General features: G+C 40.9%; 1 protein-coding gene across 1 annotated transcript in view; it reads left to right on the forward strand.

Moving 5' to 3' along the window:
* The window catches only part of HSD17B3 (hydroxysteroid 17-beta dehydrogenase 3), a 28,660-nt gene extending 12,191 nt beyond the window's left edge, over nucleotides 1-16,469 (forward strand). Inside the window, exons 3-11 of the mRNA XM_073344956.1 lie at nucleotides 742-817; nucleotides 3,770-3,877; nucleotides 4,589-4,656; nucleotides 5,041-5,076; nucleotides 7,493-7,527; nucleotides 8,542-8,623; nucleotides 12,899-12,964; nucleotides 13,249-13,398; nucleotides 13,819-16,469. Of these exons, the coding sequence (XP_073201057.1) occupies nucleotides 742-817; nucleotides 3,770-3,877; nucleotides 4,589-4,656; nucleotides 5,041-5,076; nucleotides 7,493-7,527; nucleotides 8,542-8,623; nucleotides 12,899-12,964; nucleotides 13,249-13,398; nucleotides 13,819-13,929 (732 nt within the window). The 3' untranslated portion in view covers nucleotides 13,930-16,469. The remainder of the gene's footprint in view (nucleotides 1-741; nucleotides 818-3,769; nucleotides 3,878-4,588; nucleotides 4,657-5,040; nucleotides 5,077-7,492; nucleotides 7,528-8,541; nucleotides 8,624-12,898; nucleotides 12,965-13,248; nucleotides 13,399-13,818) is intronic.
* Nucleotides 16,470-16,687: the final 218 nt, after the last annotated feature.

Consider the following 16,687-nt stretch of genomic DNA (forward strand, 5'->3'; position numbering starts at 1 on the left):
AGAAGTGTTTGCATCTACAAACCTAAATTCTTGTCTACATTTTTATGGATGTACTTTTGTGTGCACAAAAACTCTTGCTTGTTTATTTACTTCACTTTACTTAAAAATTCTCTCATTCAAGTTTTGGGGGCATGATATATATATTATATAATATAAATTCTAACCGAAGTCCAAAATATATAATCCTTTTAAAATTCACCCCAAAGTTAGGACCCTCCCACTATTCAATACAGCCCATTTAGCCCCTTTTCTCAGGGTGGGGGTGGGGAGGGAAGCATGTTGGAAAAACATGAAATATTATAGAGTGACCTGGAAGTCAACAAATTCAGGTTCTGGTGAATTAATGGGGAAGTCAGTTCTACAGCAGAAGGCCCCTTATTGGAAATATCAGGTGGAATTGCTCTCCTTCTGTCAATTAATTAGAGCCTTTCCGAGAAGGGCTCAAGGGACATTGTTTTGGCAAATCTTTTGTTTGGCTATAGGTTGACGCTCAGAGGGTTTTGTTATGATGGGTCAGGATCATATACGGAGGGGGATGTTTGTGCAGCTGCTATAAGCAGTTTAACTAATGTGTTGCTTGGTTTTAATTTTTGTCATGTCTCCAGATAGTACAGTGATGGGTACTTGAAAGTAAATGAAATATTAAATAAAATGCTTAGTGCTGAAAGCTAAAAAAGTCATTTAATGTTCTCATCACCAGAATGTCATCGGTTTTAATCATTTTAAACACCTCTTTTGTAGCTGGCAAAACGTGGATTAAATATTGTTATGATAAGCAGAACACTTGAAAAACTGCAGAAAGTAGCCACTGAAATTGGTAAGTGTTTAAATCTGAAGAAGACTGTGACAGGCAGCATGGTGTAATAGGGCACTGGATTCAGGAGACCCAGGATTCTGTTCCTAAAGTGTTTACAAAACATTAACTCTTATACCACTCTGTGAGGTAGATGAGTATCATTATCCACAACTGATGGCTAGAAATACTTTGCGAAGGCACAGAGATTAATTTTTAAACAGTCACATAAATGTGTGGCAGCACTAGTTATTGAACCTACACCTCCTTATTCTCAGTCCAGTACTTTAACAAATAGCGAACACCTCCTCCTCCAGTATAGGAAGTGAGTTGAAAAGGATTACTCTTTTGACACGTTCAGCCCCATGAATTACAGTTGTGCCATAGGAGTTTGCAGAATTGGCATTCTACATAGGCAGAAATCCAGAATTAAAAAAACACTTATCTCCAGTGTTGGAATGTAGAGTGAAATTTCCACCTATTCAGACAGGAAGGCCTTTAAAAAAATCAAGATAAGATTCGAGAGAAAAAAAGAGATTGAGTTTGTGCAGACAAGTAGAGCCGTTATGTCTATTAGGCTCCTAATGTAACACATTTTGTGTCGTGTATGTAAAACATTGATCAAACCATAAAACGAAGGCTATGTTTATACTATAAACCATTGGATGGCAGTGTGTAAAGTATGTATAGCTAGATGTCACATAGGGTGCCAACTTTCTAACCGCAGAAAATCGAACACCCTTGCCGTGCCTGTCCCTTCCCCGAAGCCCCACCCCTGCCCTGCCCCTTCTCTGAGTCTCCATACCCCCTCCCTCTATCACTCGCTCTCCCCCACCAGGTTGGGGTGAGGGCTCTGGGGTGGGGCTGGGCATGAGGGGCTTGGGGTGAGGAGGGGGCTCCAGGCTGGGCCAAGGAGTTTGGAGTGCAGGAGGGAGCTCAAGGCTGAGACAGGGGTTTGGGGTGCGGGCTCCGGGAGGGAGTTTGGGTGCAGCAGGGGGTTCTGAGCTTGGGTAGGGGGTTGGGGTGCTGGAGGAGGTTTGAAGTGCAGGCTCCAGACGGTGTTTACCTTGGATGGCTCCCAGACCCTCAGGGCAGAGGCACGTGGAGCCCCGAGGGCCGTTCCTGAGCCAGAGGGACATGCCAGTTTCTTCCTGGGAGCTGCGTGGACCCTGGCAGGGAGCCAGCCAGCCCCGCTGTGGCCAAATGGACTTTTAATGGCTTGGTCAGCAGTGCTGACCAGAGTTGCCAGGGTCCCTTTCCACACTATGGTGTGCAGCTACGTCTGTCAGCGAAAGGTTCCGGAAGAGGGGAGGCAGCAGAGAAAGGCTTTGTTGGCTCCATGCCACCCGAGACTTTCACTGTGGTGAGGAAAAGTGCTGCTGCTGGAGTCTTTCCCTGTACATTTAGGGCTAGATTCTGCAATTAGCTCAGGCTCCTTTGTGCTACTCAGGTGCAGGGATTCAGCTGGTACAAACCTGATGGAGCTGGCTCCTGCACCAGCCATTTTCACCCCACAGCATACTGGGCGGGGGCAGGGAGGGAACAGGTTGGAGCTCTGCTCCACTCCATTACACTGGTTCTCTAACTCATGCCAGGCCTGGCACAGTCCGGCCCGCAGAATCACGGAGCCATAATTGGCTTCCTGACAGCCTCCCTGCTGTCCTGCCCCAAGCAGAGCTCAGATGTACAGAAGAAGCAAGCTCTTGCCAAATCTGAAGATATGCTGATAACTGAAGTGGAATTAGAAGCTTGCAATTTCTGGGGAAATTAGGGTCTCTCCCTTCTCCCCCCACCAAAAGGCCAAGCTCTGATGACACTAGCGGGTGACATAAAAGAAACACATAGGAAAGTTAGATACAAAGTCCAATTCCGTATAGCTATAGAATCAGTTTCCATTTCACCGAAGGAAGCTCCTAGACTTTCTGGAGTCTGTGTGCACCTGAAATGGTCTCTGCATTTCCATTGTTGACAAATGTGTGTGTTCAGATCACCGTTCAAGAAAGGGAGGAAGAGAAAGCCTTTCAACTGGTCCTAGATTCACTTAGCAAATCTTTCAACAAACCTGGTCGGAGGTTCAAGATGATCATGAAACCTGAAAGCAGGTTTAGTAGTAAATATTTCTCATGTGAGCCCCCTTGTTAGCAGAGTTATAATTTGAGCTCTCCAACAGAGAATTTCAGCTTTCATTTGTGAAGTCAGTCAGTCAACCTCTCTTCTTTGTGAAGACAGTATTGAAAATGTAAACGGGATATAAATCAAACAACTCAGAGACAGAATTCTGCAGCTGGATTCCACTTTTGCAGGAGGAGGGGTAGGTGTTGGGGAGGGGGAGAGATTATAGATTCTCCCATTTCCCTTTTATGTAAAATGAGTCAAAGTTGAGGTGTTGCCCAAAGAGTTGCCTCAATAATCCTTCCCAAAATCCTTAGCCTGACCCATTTTACAGTGGTGTGATTATGAATAACACAAATAGGCTATATTTCAGAGGGAGGCAGCAAAATATTATTTCACAACCTGCACCCAAAATGCCAAGTCCAGTTCTGCTTGTTAAAATGTTCATCTTACAAAGAAGCAAACTTTTTAAATAATTGTATAAAACAGAGTTTACATCAAAGATCTGTCAGCATGTTCTTTTTCAATAAATTGCAACCCTTCTCTTATAAACATTAAAATAATCGGGGGAAATGTTAGAAATTTTGCATTATTTATAGTTAGGGGGCTAAATTTTGTCTTGATATTTGGGCAGCGCTCCACAGATTTCAGAGCAGAAACTGACCTTACATTTTCCTTAAAAAATGTGTTACAGAAAGTGCCTTTTGCTTATATTTTGATTACTGTTAAAAAGCAAGGGAGTTGAAACAGCTGCATGTAGTACAGAGTGCAATACAAAAGGGTGAACCAAGTTCTTTGGCTCATTCCTCCTGATTGCAATTCTCTCTATTTATATATAAAGACATTTTGTGTTGTTAATTACAGCACAGGCCACAGGTAGAAATGTGAAGATCATACAAGCTGACTTTACAAAAGATTACATATATGAGAATATTGAAGAAAGTCTTGAAGGCTTAGAAATTGGCATTTTGGGTAAGTTAATTAGACCCATTAATTGAAGAGTATTTTGATAATACATTATATAAATACAAATGCATTTAAGTAATTGCAGCTTACTATGGAACTACAAATTGGCATCACTTGTTTTAGAACATGATGTATATGACACTAACAGCTGGTTTTAACATGTAGACGTTATTAAAACTAAGTGTGCACTTGCTTAATAAACTGGTTTTGGTTGTTTATTATACAGGTTGTAGAGGTGAATCAAGGCCCTCTCTGGGTTCCTTATTTCTCTAATAGGGTACAGTAATTTATTTACCATCTAAGCCAATCTACCACCTGCTGAGTAGTATCCATTTTATGTGGTAACTCTGCCTGTTTAATCTCAATGAATTCATTTTCAGCATTTGTTTTACAGCTGTGTGGAATTCTTGCACTGAACCTGAAAGCCGCTAGAAATGAACTTTTTGTTAAAGCTAACTGGAGTGTTATGAATAGGAACAAAGTATTTTTTAAGTATCCCTTTAATGAATTTAAAAAACCCAGTAATAGCCTGGTTTTGCTTCTACTGAGGTCAATATCAATGGCTTTGGTTTCAGTGGGAGCAAATGGGTCACTAACGTAGCATTTCTCTTCACATATAGCTTAAAAGCATCTTAAGGAGAAACCTTTTGTTTAACCAGCTAAACTATGCACTTCATCCAAATATAGTTCTTCTTGTTCTGTTTCCTTCCTGACTAGTTAACAATGTTGGAATGCTTCATAATTCTCTTCCATGCCGTTTCCTAAATGGAGCAGACACAGATGAGGTAGGATTACGTTGTAGTACTGTTGTTTTTTCTTGCAATGTAACAATTAGGGCCGGAGGTTCCATTTACTAAGGGACAGATCCTGCATCCATTGAGGTCTGTGGAAGTCGCACTGTTGAATTCAGTGGGAGGAGAACTGGGGCCTAACTAAACATACTTACAAATGAACATACAATGACAAATGGATAATTGTGCAGGAAAATAGTTATTTGCATGTACAAACTTGGTAAATATGCATGCATTTTTGCAGCCTCCTTTTGAATTACTTTTTACCCTGGATGTTCCATTAGAAGTCTGTGCAAACTGAATCCTCATGTTATAAATGCCAGCTAAGTGACCCCTCAAAATGTGTTTAAATTTGCATTATTTTCTTGTTTTCAACAGAACCTCATCAACTGCAACATTATCTCTGTTACCAAGGTATGTACAACACACATTCAGTGTATAAAGAAATAAATGTATTATACCAGAGAAAGATATTGTTTCAAACAGTGACAATGAGTTTTCTTATCTCCTTGCATTTTGGCTGGCTTCTTAGCTGCTCATCCTGAGCCATAATGGAAGCATTATTTTAGGAGTCTAATTAACTTGCTAGGTTCTGCTACGTGTGAAACATTTTGATTAGAGCTGGTCAGAAAGTTCTCAACAAACTATTTTTGGTTGTCTAAATAGGCTGTTGTGGCAAAAACCAAAATGTTTTGCAAAAAGGTAACAATTTTGACAAAACCTTTGACAGGAAAGCTTCTTGTCCACACTGGTTGGAGAGAGAGAGATTGAAAATCTGACCTTTTTGCTTCAAAAATGGATGTGATGCAATTCCACCTTGTGAAAACATTCATTGCAGATTGAACAAACCTTTTGAAGACAGATTTCAAAACCTCATAAGTTGTTTCAAAACAAAACTGTTCTCTGGCCAGCTCTAATTTTGATTAGCTACTTCCCTTTCAAGCACAGTTAGTATTTCACCACCTCCCCAGCTCTGATTAAGGTTTGTTGCTCTGCTGTTTGGGGCAACATGTTAACCTGAGCTACAACTAAATGCTTCATAGTTCATCTCAACCTTAGCTAATATCTTTATAAACATGACATGAGAGGCTTTTATCGACAGACTTTCCTCTTTAATTGTTGAGAGTTTCCTCCCCCTATCTAACATACCTACCTCCCCCAGTTTGGCCTGTTTGATCACACCACATACTTTCTCAAAGGCTATGCTCTGAGAATTGCTTTGACTGCTTACCAAAGAATCTCTCTTCTTGAAAGGTGTCTGGATTTTAAAATCCAGCACAAACCCCAAAATAATTCTTGGGGGGGGGAGACAGCTAAAAGGCTAAATTTAAGTGTGTAGAAGTGGGACAAGCCAAAATAAGCTGTGTTAGCTGGTTAGGCAAATGATTTCTTCTTCAAGGTTTGATGTATAAATCCTTTCATATTGTTCAACTAAAATAAACTATTTATTTCTGCCATTTCTTTCTATAAAACTTCCATAAAATCTGCCAATTCCTCTCTACCCCTCCACCAAATAATTCCCTTTCTCGGCCTGGATGATGCCTTCCCCTAGTTACTGCAACCTCCACCTCTCTGGCCTCTCACAAAGCCACATGCCCCCTTCCGTCTATTCCAAATGCTGGTACAAGAATTAATCATGTCTCTGACTAGATCCATCCTCTCTTCAAATGTTTCTGCTGGTTTCTCATTTTTGTCCTGATCATATGTAAGCTCTTGACCTCCTGCAAGCTCTAAACATCGTGAGGTGAAATCCTGGCTCCAGTGCATTTAATGGGATTTTTGCCATTGTATTGGATAGGGGCAGGATGTTCCTTGTGGCATCTGCTTTCATTGATACTGTAGTCTCTCTCTTCTGCCCTCCTTGTTCCAGTGAAACTTCATGGCAAATTTCCATATTGATGTCTTCCAGCCACTCATCTCTGGACCTTTTTCCACTCTGTCCACTATGACTGGCACCTTCTCCCTTCACCCACTCGGACACGAAATGGCTCCATCCTTTCGTCCATAAATTCCAATTTGAAAATGAGGCTTAAACCCCCGAATGCACATTCTCACCCCCTTCACGCTGCTGACCGGAACTAAGCACCAGTATGTTTATCTGCACTAGTTTACAGTGTTAGCCCTTCCTTTCTTTGTAAGTTGTCTATCAAGGCTCTTCTCCTTAAAAGCTAAGCACATGTGTAAGTCTTTGAACACTGAGGAGTCCCATTGAGTTCAAACGGACTCAAGTCCATACTTAATGTTAAGCATGTGCATAAGTGCTTCACTAAATAGGGATGGACTTGAGCACATAACTAAGTGCTTTGCTAAAACAGGGTTAGAGTGATAGAGATACAACACAAACCTTTGAAATTCAAAATGAACCTAAAGCTTTTATGCTGCGGCTTGAAAAAGTTGAAAAGATAAGGAAAAACATTGTGTTTTTGCACTTTCTGATCCTAGTTGGGACCAGAAGTGGAAATGCTGAAATACCAAGAAACAGATTGAGATATTTGATCCAATATTACAGACTCATGAAATTCAGATAGTTTGGAGAAGATTTACATAAGCTGGAGAAAGTTGCATATCAAACTGACCCTTGGAAACTTTGGTCAACAATTCAACTCAATGTGTTCTAATCTGTGCCAGTAAAATTTCTAGTCTTTCCCCAAAATTTCAAAGTATTTTTTTTAACCTACCTGCTCTGGCTCAGACCCCCCCGTACTCTTAAAGAACTTAAGGTGTTAGCACATTTTCTTTGTTTAAAAAAAACAACAACAAAACAAACAAAAAAAAAGACACAAAGCACAGGGAGAAGGAATGTAACTCATAGCTGTTTTATTTCTTGTAGATGACACAGATAATTTTGAAACAAATGGAGCGAAGGTAAAAGTACATTTTTTCCCTTAAGCTTTCTGTGGGTTCTAATTCTAGCAAATACTTGCTAGCTCCAATTAGTTCTGCAATAACTACTCAAGTTCCAGTGTGTCGATGTTCAGTATAATTTATTTCTCCCATTGCTGTGTGAACAACTGGTAGGAACTGTAACAAAAAAGTAAAATATAAGGCAGATCAGAAGATGTAATATACTGGGTTAAGTTTACAAAAAAGATATGCTTGTATAGCATATGTAAACCTGCCTTTTATGAGTCTAATTAAACATACAAATGTCTTTACGCACATAAGTATTTTTAAAGGTAGCTGTAGAGTTTGGAATAATAATATTTAAGTGTTAAAGATAGGTTACAATAACTGGATTTACTAAGAGCAATTAATTCAGCTCCATGAGTAAAGGGTTCCTTTTCTTATCTGTTTCAAGGGAACATATATTTAAGACATAATTTTGATAACTAAATTTCCATCTGTTAGAATTTAAAAAGGGTGAGAAGAAAATTTTTATTTTAGGATACAGTAAATTTTTGTTTCAGCAACAATAAAGACAAGCTTTTACCTTTTATTAGTTTTCCCTTTGGTTAGTATGAAAATAGCTGAGAGATGCTTTTTACTGCGTATAGGGAAAATGAAGGCACAAATGAAGGAAGTAGGAAGAGGAATGGTTTGGTTAAGGAGCAGTTATAAGCATAAATTCTTTTCTCTGAATTTTTCAAATATCTGACAATATTCATGCTCAGATGTAAAACACCATAAGCAAAATCCCCCATGGTTCCAGTTGCACTATTCACTTAAATTACACTTCTACAATTTTCTGTCTGTGTATTTGCTGGTGCCTAATTAAGCTCTAAAGACTCTCTTTGAGAATGTAGCCTATTCTGTTTGTATAATAGAAAAGTTCTGCCTTCTAGAGGAAAAGACTGCAGATTTAATCTTGTGCAGGACCCAGATCCTACTGTAATATAGCAAAAGGAAAATTTAATTTTAACAATTTAATTTGAATTTCAGACGAAAAGGACTTATTCTGAACCTTTCTTCTGGTTTGGGCACCTTTCCTTGTCCATTATATACTATATATTCAGCTTCTAAAGTAAGTCTTTCATATTGCTTTGTAAATCAGTGTTGCTGAAATGTTTTACACCTCAGCTGGTCTAAATCAGTGTAGCTCCATTGAAGTCTATGGAAGCAATGCACTAGCTGCGAATCTGACTAATAATATTGATATTTTCAGATACAATTAAACACCACCACCACAATATTCATAGTATCCCTCTAAACTAAGGCAAAGAATAGGACAATGGTGAACTTCTGTAGGGACAGGCTAACTGGTGTACTCAAGACTGAAGATGCACAAAATGTGACAGATTTTGTGGAGGGTAAAATTTTGTGTAGTGGAAGGATGGAGATGGGAGATGCGTGGCGGGGGAGGGCAGGCAGGTCGGACCCCCAGTTTCCCTCACTCAGCTGCCCCACCATCAGCAGGTAGGGGTTGCCTTGCCTGTGTTTCATTTGGAGGCTTCACTTTGAGTTAAAACTCCCAAAATTTTAACTTCATACTGATAGGATTCACTTTGATTTCCATTCAAAACCATAAAATGCTGAAACTCAGCTCTTGTTTGGGTGACGTTCCACCCAGGCTTCCTCAAAACCCAGACCAAACTCACACAAATCTAGCCCAAGTTTCAGCTACATTGAAACCTGAGTTTTTAGGTGGGGTTTTTTGGTTGCCTAAGTTTCTCATGGCTCTACTCAAAAGTGAAATCAAATTTAATAAAATATTTTTAGATTGAAAAAAACGTGGTCAGCATTATCTAAAAATTTCTGATGACCGACTGACATGTCTCTTTTTAGGTACTTATTATGGAAACAGGGACCATATATCTGAGAACCTCACACTCTAATATATAAATACTCACAAGATCTGATGAAGTGAGCTGTAGCTCACGAAAGCTTATGCTCAAATAAATTTGTTAGTCTCTAAGGTGCCACTAGTACTCCTTTTCTTTTTGTGAATACAGACTAACATGGCTGCTACTCTGAAACTTGTAAGATAGCATTTCCATATCATCCCCATTTTATAGATGAGAAACTGAGGCACAGAGAGGCTGTGACGTGCCCATTGTTACACGGATGTCTGTGGTAGAGCAGGGACTCGGACCCAGATCAAGTCCTAGGCTAGTATCCTAAAAACCAAACCATCCGTCATCTCTACTTGCACTTTGCATAGTCATTGATCTGTGCAAAGTGGATGTAAAAATGTTACCATTGATGTAAATGAGTGGAGAATTCTGACCTGATAGTATTTTACACCCAGTTTTGCTCAGTTTGTACAGGAGTAACATACTATACAAGGTGCACGGCAGATAATCAGGCCCAAAGTTTCCAGACTAGAGATGGTCCCAACAGGAACAATATTGAACTATGGGTACATTGGGATCTAGATTCATCTGTGGATCTTAATTTTGCAATTTGGGTCCATGAAATATGGATCTCAATCCAGAGCCACATTTCCAGGCTTGGGTTCTTCTCCACACTAGAGTTTTTGAATTTGGCTCTTGTCACTGTTGCAAGATAAAGAGCACTGCAATATGTGACAGAAAATGGAGAGGAACTAAAAGGCTAACACTCGTCTATCTTTAATTTTCAGGTTTTTTTCCAATCCCTTCTCTTGTTTTTCAGAGGGCCTGTCTACCAGCCTCTACTTGAGAATCACACACACAAAATGCAACCCTTATTCTCTGGTGCCTAGAATGGCTTATTCAGCTGTCTAGCCTTTTGGTGATTTTAATTTTTTAAATAAAGTGAACCTCAATTCTATTTAGGGATTAAAATGGCATTATGGGCCAAAAAAAGCATACAAATGATTTATCTTCTACCACTATATAGTTAATTCCAGTTTAAAAAGGGACCTTTCCTCTCACTGCTCATAGTATATTTTCAGATGCTGGAATGAGACTATTGAGGTGTAAAACACCAGTTGCCCTCTGCATAATATCTAAAAAGCACCAGAAAACATTATCTTCAACACTGATTTTGTGCATCTAATTACTGATGAATGACTCAGTGTTGCCGAGTCACTTGATATTTGGTGTGTCTCCATGCCCCAGCTACTGAAGTCATGAGACTACTCTGAAACCTGAGATTATGTGAGACTCTTACTACTTTTTTTAAAAAATGAAAGCCAAGTTTCTAGCCCTTCTGGTGTGGAGAGAAGCCTGGAAACACTAAAACACTAAAGGATCAAGCAACAGAAAGTATCTATCTCTCTTTCCTCTGCCAAACGTACTGTTTTTAAAAGTCTAATTATTTGTAAGCCAGGCTCATGATGTTATGGGGCCTGACTCATGATTTTTGGCAAGACATTTGAACAGCAGCAATACAAATAAATATGTCCAAATTCCAGCCCTGATTTGGATTTCACTCACAACAGTAAATTGGGACTAACTTGAGTGGAATCAATGGTTACTCTCCTGTAAGTGCATTGGCCCAGGAACTGCACTACTCACCACTTGGCAGTGCCTCCTTGTGGCTCAGATGGGGAATTAGCTCTGCTATCTGGTCTTAAAACCCTTCCTGTAGTTACTCAGTCAGTCGTTGTTCTCACTCACTCACTAGCCTCTCATGCTCCTGGAGCTGCGGCACTTTCCTCTTCATAGCTTAGCCTGCCAGTCAACTCACATTAAAGTTCTCCCCCTATCTAAGGTACTGTAAGGCAAACTGTCTCAGGTGCAGTCTGCTCCTCACTGCCTGGTCTGTGCCACTCCTCCAGTGGCTGGTAGGGGAACCTGGGCCTACCCTCTACACTGGGTTCCAGTCCAGGGACCCTCAACCAAGCAGCTCTGGGCTTTTACTCTTCCAGCCCTTACTGCTTCTTCCCTGGACTGCTTCCTACTCTCTCCTTGCAGCTTCCCACTCTTCCCCCTTGTATAGGGTTGCCAACTTTCTAATCGCACAAAACCAAACACCCTTGCCCCAACTCCTGCCCTGGGAACTCACCCCTGCCCTGACCCTTCGCTGAGAGCCCACCCCTGCTCACTCCATCCCTTCTCCCTCCATCGTTTGCTCTCTTCCACCCTCACTAGGCTGGGATAGGGGGTTGGCTAATAGCCATTAATGGACTTAACCTCCATGAATTTATCCAGTTCTCTTTTAAACCCTGTTATAGTCCTAGCCTTCACAACCTCCTCAGGCAAGGAGTTCCACAGTGTGCTGAGTGAAGAAGAACTTCCTTTTATTTGTTTTAAACCTGCTGGCAGGGTGCAGGAGGGAGTTTGGGTGTGAGACAGGACTCAAGCTGGGGATGAGGGGTTGGGATGCAGAAGAGAGTTCTAAGCTGGGGCAGGGGATTGGGATGCAGGAAGGATTTTTTCAAAGTGGGGGCTCTGGCCAGGCGGCGCTTACCTCAGGTGGCTCCTGAAAATGGCCAGTATATCTGGCTCCTAGGCAGAGAACCCAGGGGATTCTGCATGCTGCCCACACCTGCAGGCATCACCCCCGCAGCTCCCATTGGCTGCAGTTCCTGGCCAAAGGGAGCTACAGAGCCGGCGCTTGGGGCAGGGGCAGCATGCAAAGCCACCATGGTTGCCCCTGTGTCTAGGAATCAGACATGCCGGCTGCTGCTGAGAGCCGTGTGGAGCCATGTCAGGCAGCCTGCCTTAGCCCCACTGTGCTGCCGACCAGACTTTTAGCAGTCGGGCATTCCAGTCAAAAACCAGATGCCTGGCAACCCTACCCTTGTATCAGGAAATGCAACTGTAGGTTACCCACCCCACCCACCTCCTTCCTTTCTTTATAGGTCCTGCCCAGCTCCTCCCCCGAGCTGGACTTATCTGCAAGTAGGTCCTTGTACACCCTAGGTTTCCTCCAGGTCCAGCCTATAGGTTATTGGCCTAATTTCCCCCTGCAGGCCTGGTGTGGGGTGGATGTCTCAGCACATGTGTCAAAAGAAGAATGTGTTATATTCCAGCAATGGTACAACTGCACCTGTGCTAGCAACTGGTGTAAACACAGCTCAGGCTTTTTTACCACTGTGTCCTCAAAACTGCATTTTCATAACCTGGGATACTTTTGAGTCCCTTGTACACTAGCGCTTGTTTCATGTCTGACTCGTGCTGGACTATGGGTACAACTTTTTCTGTGTAGAAGATCCTGTGGGATCAGATTCAGGCCCTCCTTTTCTAAATGTGGTACAGCAGGTGGATTCACTAAGTAACTCATTGCTAGGTTTTGCAGACATGTTTGTGCTCTAGCTTGGATGATAGTTGGGGGCCATTTTGGTAAGGGGTATGTGTGTATATGCATGCATGTGTGCACACAAGTAATTTCAGTTCCTTATGACTAAGTTTATTCAATTTTGTTATTCTAGGCTTTTGTATGCACATTTTCCAAAGCACTTCAAGCAGAATATAAGGCAAAGGGAATTATCATACAGGTGATATAGTATCTTTGTTATTTGCCTTCATTTTCATGAATATTTGAAGTCCAGTCACAGAGCCCAATCCCATGAAGTGCTGGACACCCGTGTGGAAGCGTTGGGTGGCCCAATGTCCCTGCTAAAATTTCCTCCTCACTGTTGTGAAACAAAAGCTTCCTCTCCTCACTCCACCTGAGAGGTGGCTGCCCTTTCACTGATGCTCCATATACCTTCTATAATGTGTTAAGGACCTTTCTAAATGAAAGGCACTAATTATTGTCAATAATGATCTTTTATTTCAGGTGGTGGCTCCTTTTGCTGTTTCTACTCCAATGACAATGTACCAAAAACCCAATCTCATAACAAAGACTGCGGAGGAGTTTGTTAGAGAATCACTGATGTATGTAACTGTTGGAGAGGAGACATTTGGTTGTTTAGCCCATGAGATCTTGGTAATTAAATTTAATAATTATTACAGGGCTCTCAGGGACTGATCCCAAAGCCCATTGAAGTCAACTGGAGTCTTCCCATTGATTTCATGGGGTTTTGGATCAGGCCCCAAATGAAAAATTCTGTACAGGCTTAATGCTGATTGTGAATTGTTGATGCTTATATATGTCACCAATTAACCGTAGTTGGAGTTAGGTACAAGCACTGATATGAGTAGATTCCATCAGTTGGAAACTGAAAAAAAACCCCTCCCCACGCTGAAATATTGACTGTAGCAGTATCACAAAAGTTTTCAATGCTAATTATTATAACCTACATGAACACTGATTTGATTTCTTTATAGCTACCTGTAATGACTTTTCTTTTACCTCCCCCTCCCCTTTTTGTTTGTTTGTTTTCCTTTTTGTTCCACTGTTTGTAAGGCATGCATCGTGCAGCTCATTCCGTTGTGGGTATTCCACAGTGACAGACTTCAAGAGGTGTTTCTGAACACATTTTCGACTTACCTGAAAAGGAACTGGAAGAGGCCCTAACAAAATCAACTTTTTAGACCATGTGAAATTGTGAATTCTAGCTTCATACACTATAATTCTGGGGGCTAAATTCAGCTCTGGATGAATTTGGCCCAGCATGCTTAATGAAGAAGTTTGCTAAGGGCCTGATCCAAAGGCCATTGAAGTCAATGTTTTTTCACTGACTTCAATGGGCTTTGGATCAGTTACAGAGGGATGGGATGCTACAGCTGCTTTTGCTTCTTTAAACTGAGCTTGCAAAGGGTGGGTAGCTACAGCTGTTTAATGTTTACAAATAAGACAATTTGCATTATTTCCAAACATAGGTTTGTTTGCTTTGATGCTTTTAGGAAGATTCACCTGATCTGTGAAGGGGCTTTGGATTTTTGTGGTAGGACACAGAGATTTTTTCTAGAGGAGGAGGAGATAGTGGGAAGAGGTTTTAGACGTTGGAGGGAATCTGTGCATAGGGGCTTTGGAAGTTTGCAGGAACAGAGTTTATTAGTGGAAAGGGCTTTGGAGTCCTCCAAAGCATCTTATATGAATCACTGTCAGACAGGGTACTGGACAAAGTAGACCTCCAGTATGGTAACTTCTATTCCTGTGTTTGTAGGAAGATGAAAGCTGAAGGTGAAGACTTTGAATCTAGATAGTTATTTGGAAAACTTTACACATTCAGAACTTCTCTTTATTTTGTGTAGAATTAGGAAGTGAGAATCTTTGCACTTTGTTTTGTTTGTGCGTTCCAAAAAGCTATTCAATAAAGAAACAGTCAAGTATCAGAAGTCTTATTTAAACCAGCAGGAGTGAATATATATTTGCATTTGTTGGCCAAATGTGATCTGAGGATGTCCCTGTAGTGTACACAAGATAGGAGGTAAAGCTGTGCTCCCACTTAATTCAACCACTAAATAGATCCTAATGGCTCCTGCCATTCCTTTAAGATGCCATGTGACAAAAAGCTATATAATGACATATGCCAGATACTGCCAACGCACTGACATAGTACAGCATAGCAGCTCCTTTCCATAAAATACAATGTTAAAATCTCATTGTAAGTCTGACTTACATCAGAAGGACGAGACAGGAAAGATCCTAACTCTCCACATATGTCAGCACAGAAACCAAATTCTGCACTGTTCTGAATCTTCATTCAAAGGCATATTAGGGAACACCGCAAAGCGTACTACATGTTATGGTGTTTGTGTGTGTGTGCGTGGACATACGTGTTTAGAAATAGTTGATTCTGACGTTTACATACTAATATCTATTTTCAACCCCTCTCACACTGAACATCATCATTAAAATAATTACTTCAATCTCCAGGAAACAATGAGCATTCTTCATGGTCATGTAATACCCACCACACCACCTGTAAGGTACAACGAACTATGTTCTATGGAAATTGTAAAGCAAGGCCTCACAGGAGCATGCCAGTAACTCTATGTAAATAAGTCATTCCACTGAGTTCAGTGGGGCTATTTCACATGCTTAAATTTACGCATGTGCATAAGGGTTTGCAGGATCGGGGCTAAGGTAGTAATAGGTCACCCAGGTCAGGATTGCCAACTCCGAAGCATTCCAAAAAACCATGAGCCAACCCCCCAAAACCATAGAGGAAACTCTACAATTGTGACACTTGGCAACACTGCTAGGTCCTTCCTACTTTGACTGCTGAAAATGAAACATTGAGAGAAAAGTGAGCCAGGTTCCTCAAGAACAGCAGAAACACAATTAAGGCATGAGAGCACTAGCTATGAATTTTGGCATCTCCCATTGTTTGGACTTCTCTTGAAAGGAATAGTTACATTTCAGTAAGAGATTTGGGGTTAGTAGATTTGAATTTCTAACTCCAGAAAAAGTTTTGCCAAAGTTTTAGGAATGCAGATAGCAGTTGTACAAAAGGCACTATGTATTAAAAGATCACTCTGCTGTTTTGTGAAGAAAAACAAGTGAAAAATTTAATTAAAAACAGTACTATATGTAGGGTGCTTAATAGCTGTTAGAAAAAGTCTAGAGAGACATTTTCCAAAGCACCTACATGACTTCGCTGTTAAGTCCCATTAGGACTTCGAAGTCACTTAGGCCCAGATCTTCAAAGGTATGTTGGCTCCTAGCTACTGATTTCAATGGCAGTTCTATGTCCATGTATTCTGTGACCAACTCAGTCATAGGGGCATCATTTCATGATGTTTCAATGGGTGATATTATCCTAGCAGTCCCTATCTTCTCTGGGATCCCTTACAGATAGGGAACTAAGGCATAGACAGCCTAAGTGACTTGTCCAACACAGGCAGTCCATGGCAGAGCAAGGAATTAAACATGTGTCTCCTATGTCTCCCCAACTGCTGGGTCATCCTTTCTCCCCGCAGTGGCAGTTAGGAGCCTAATTACTTTTGAGGAGCTGGGACATAAGTGCTTTTGAAAATGTTACACAATATCATAACACAACCCAAAATGAATGTTTCTCCTGTTTATGAAATTCACATACTGTACATTGGAACTAAATACCTTGTCTGTCTTTTTGAGTACCCTGTTATATGGAAAATATTTCCTACATTTTATGCCCATTGAACTTGCTCAGTTTGTAAATTAAACAGTCTTTCTACATTACTTATTTGGTTGTTTCATAGTTGTGTTAAACAATTCATAGAATATAAACTACTGAATATTCACACCCAGTATAAAAAACATCTGCAACTGGCAATGAGACACTGGTGTTATACATATTAACTTTGTTTGAAAAAATGAGGAATGGACATGGTTTGGTCATCATTTC

This window comes from Lepidochelys kempii, chromosome 5, assembly GCF_965140265.1.
Source record: "Lepidochelys kempii isolate rLepKem1 chromosome 5, rLepKem1.hap2, whole genome shotgun sequence".
Lineage (NCBI taxonomy): Eukaryota > Metazoa > Chordata > Testudines > Cheloniidae > Lepidochelys > Lepidochelys kempii.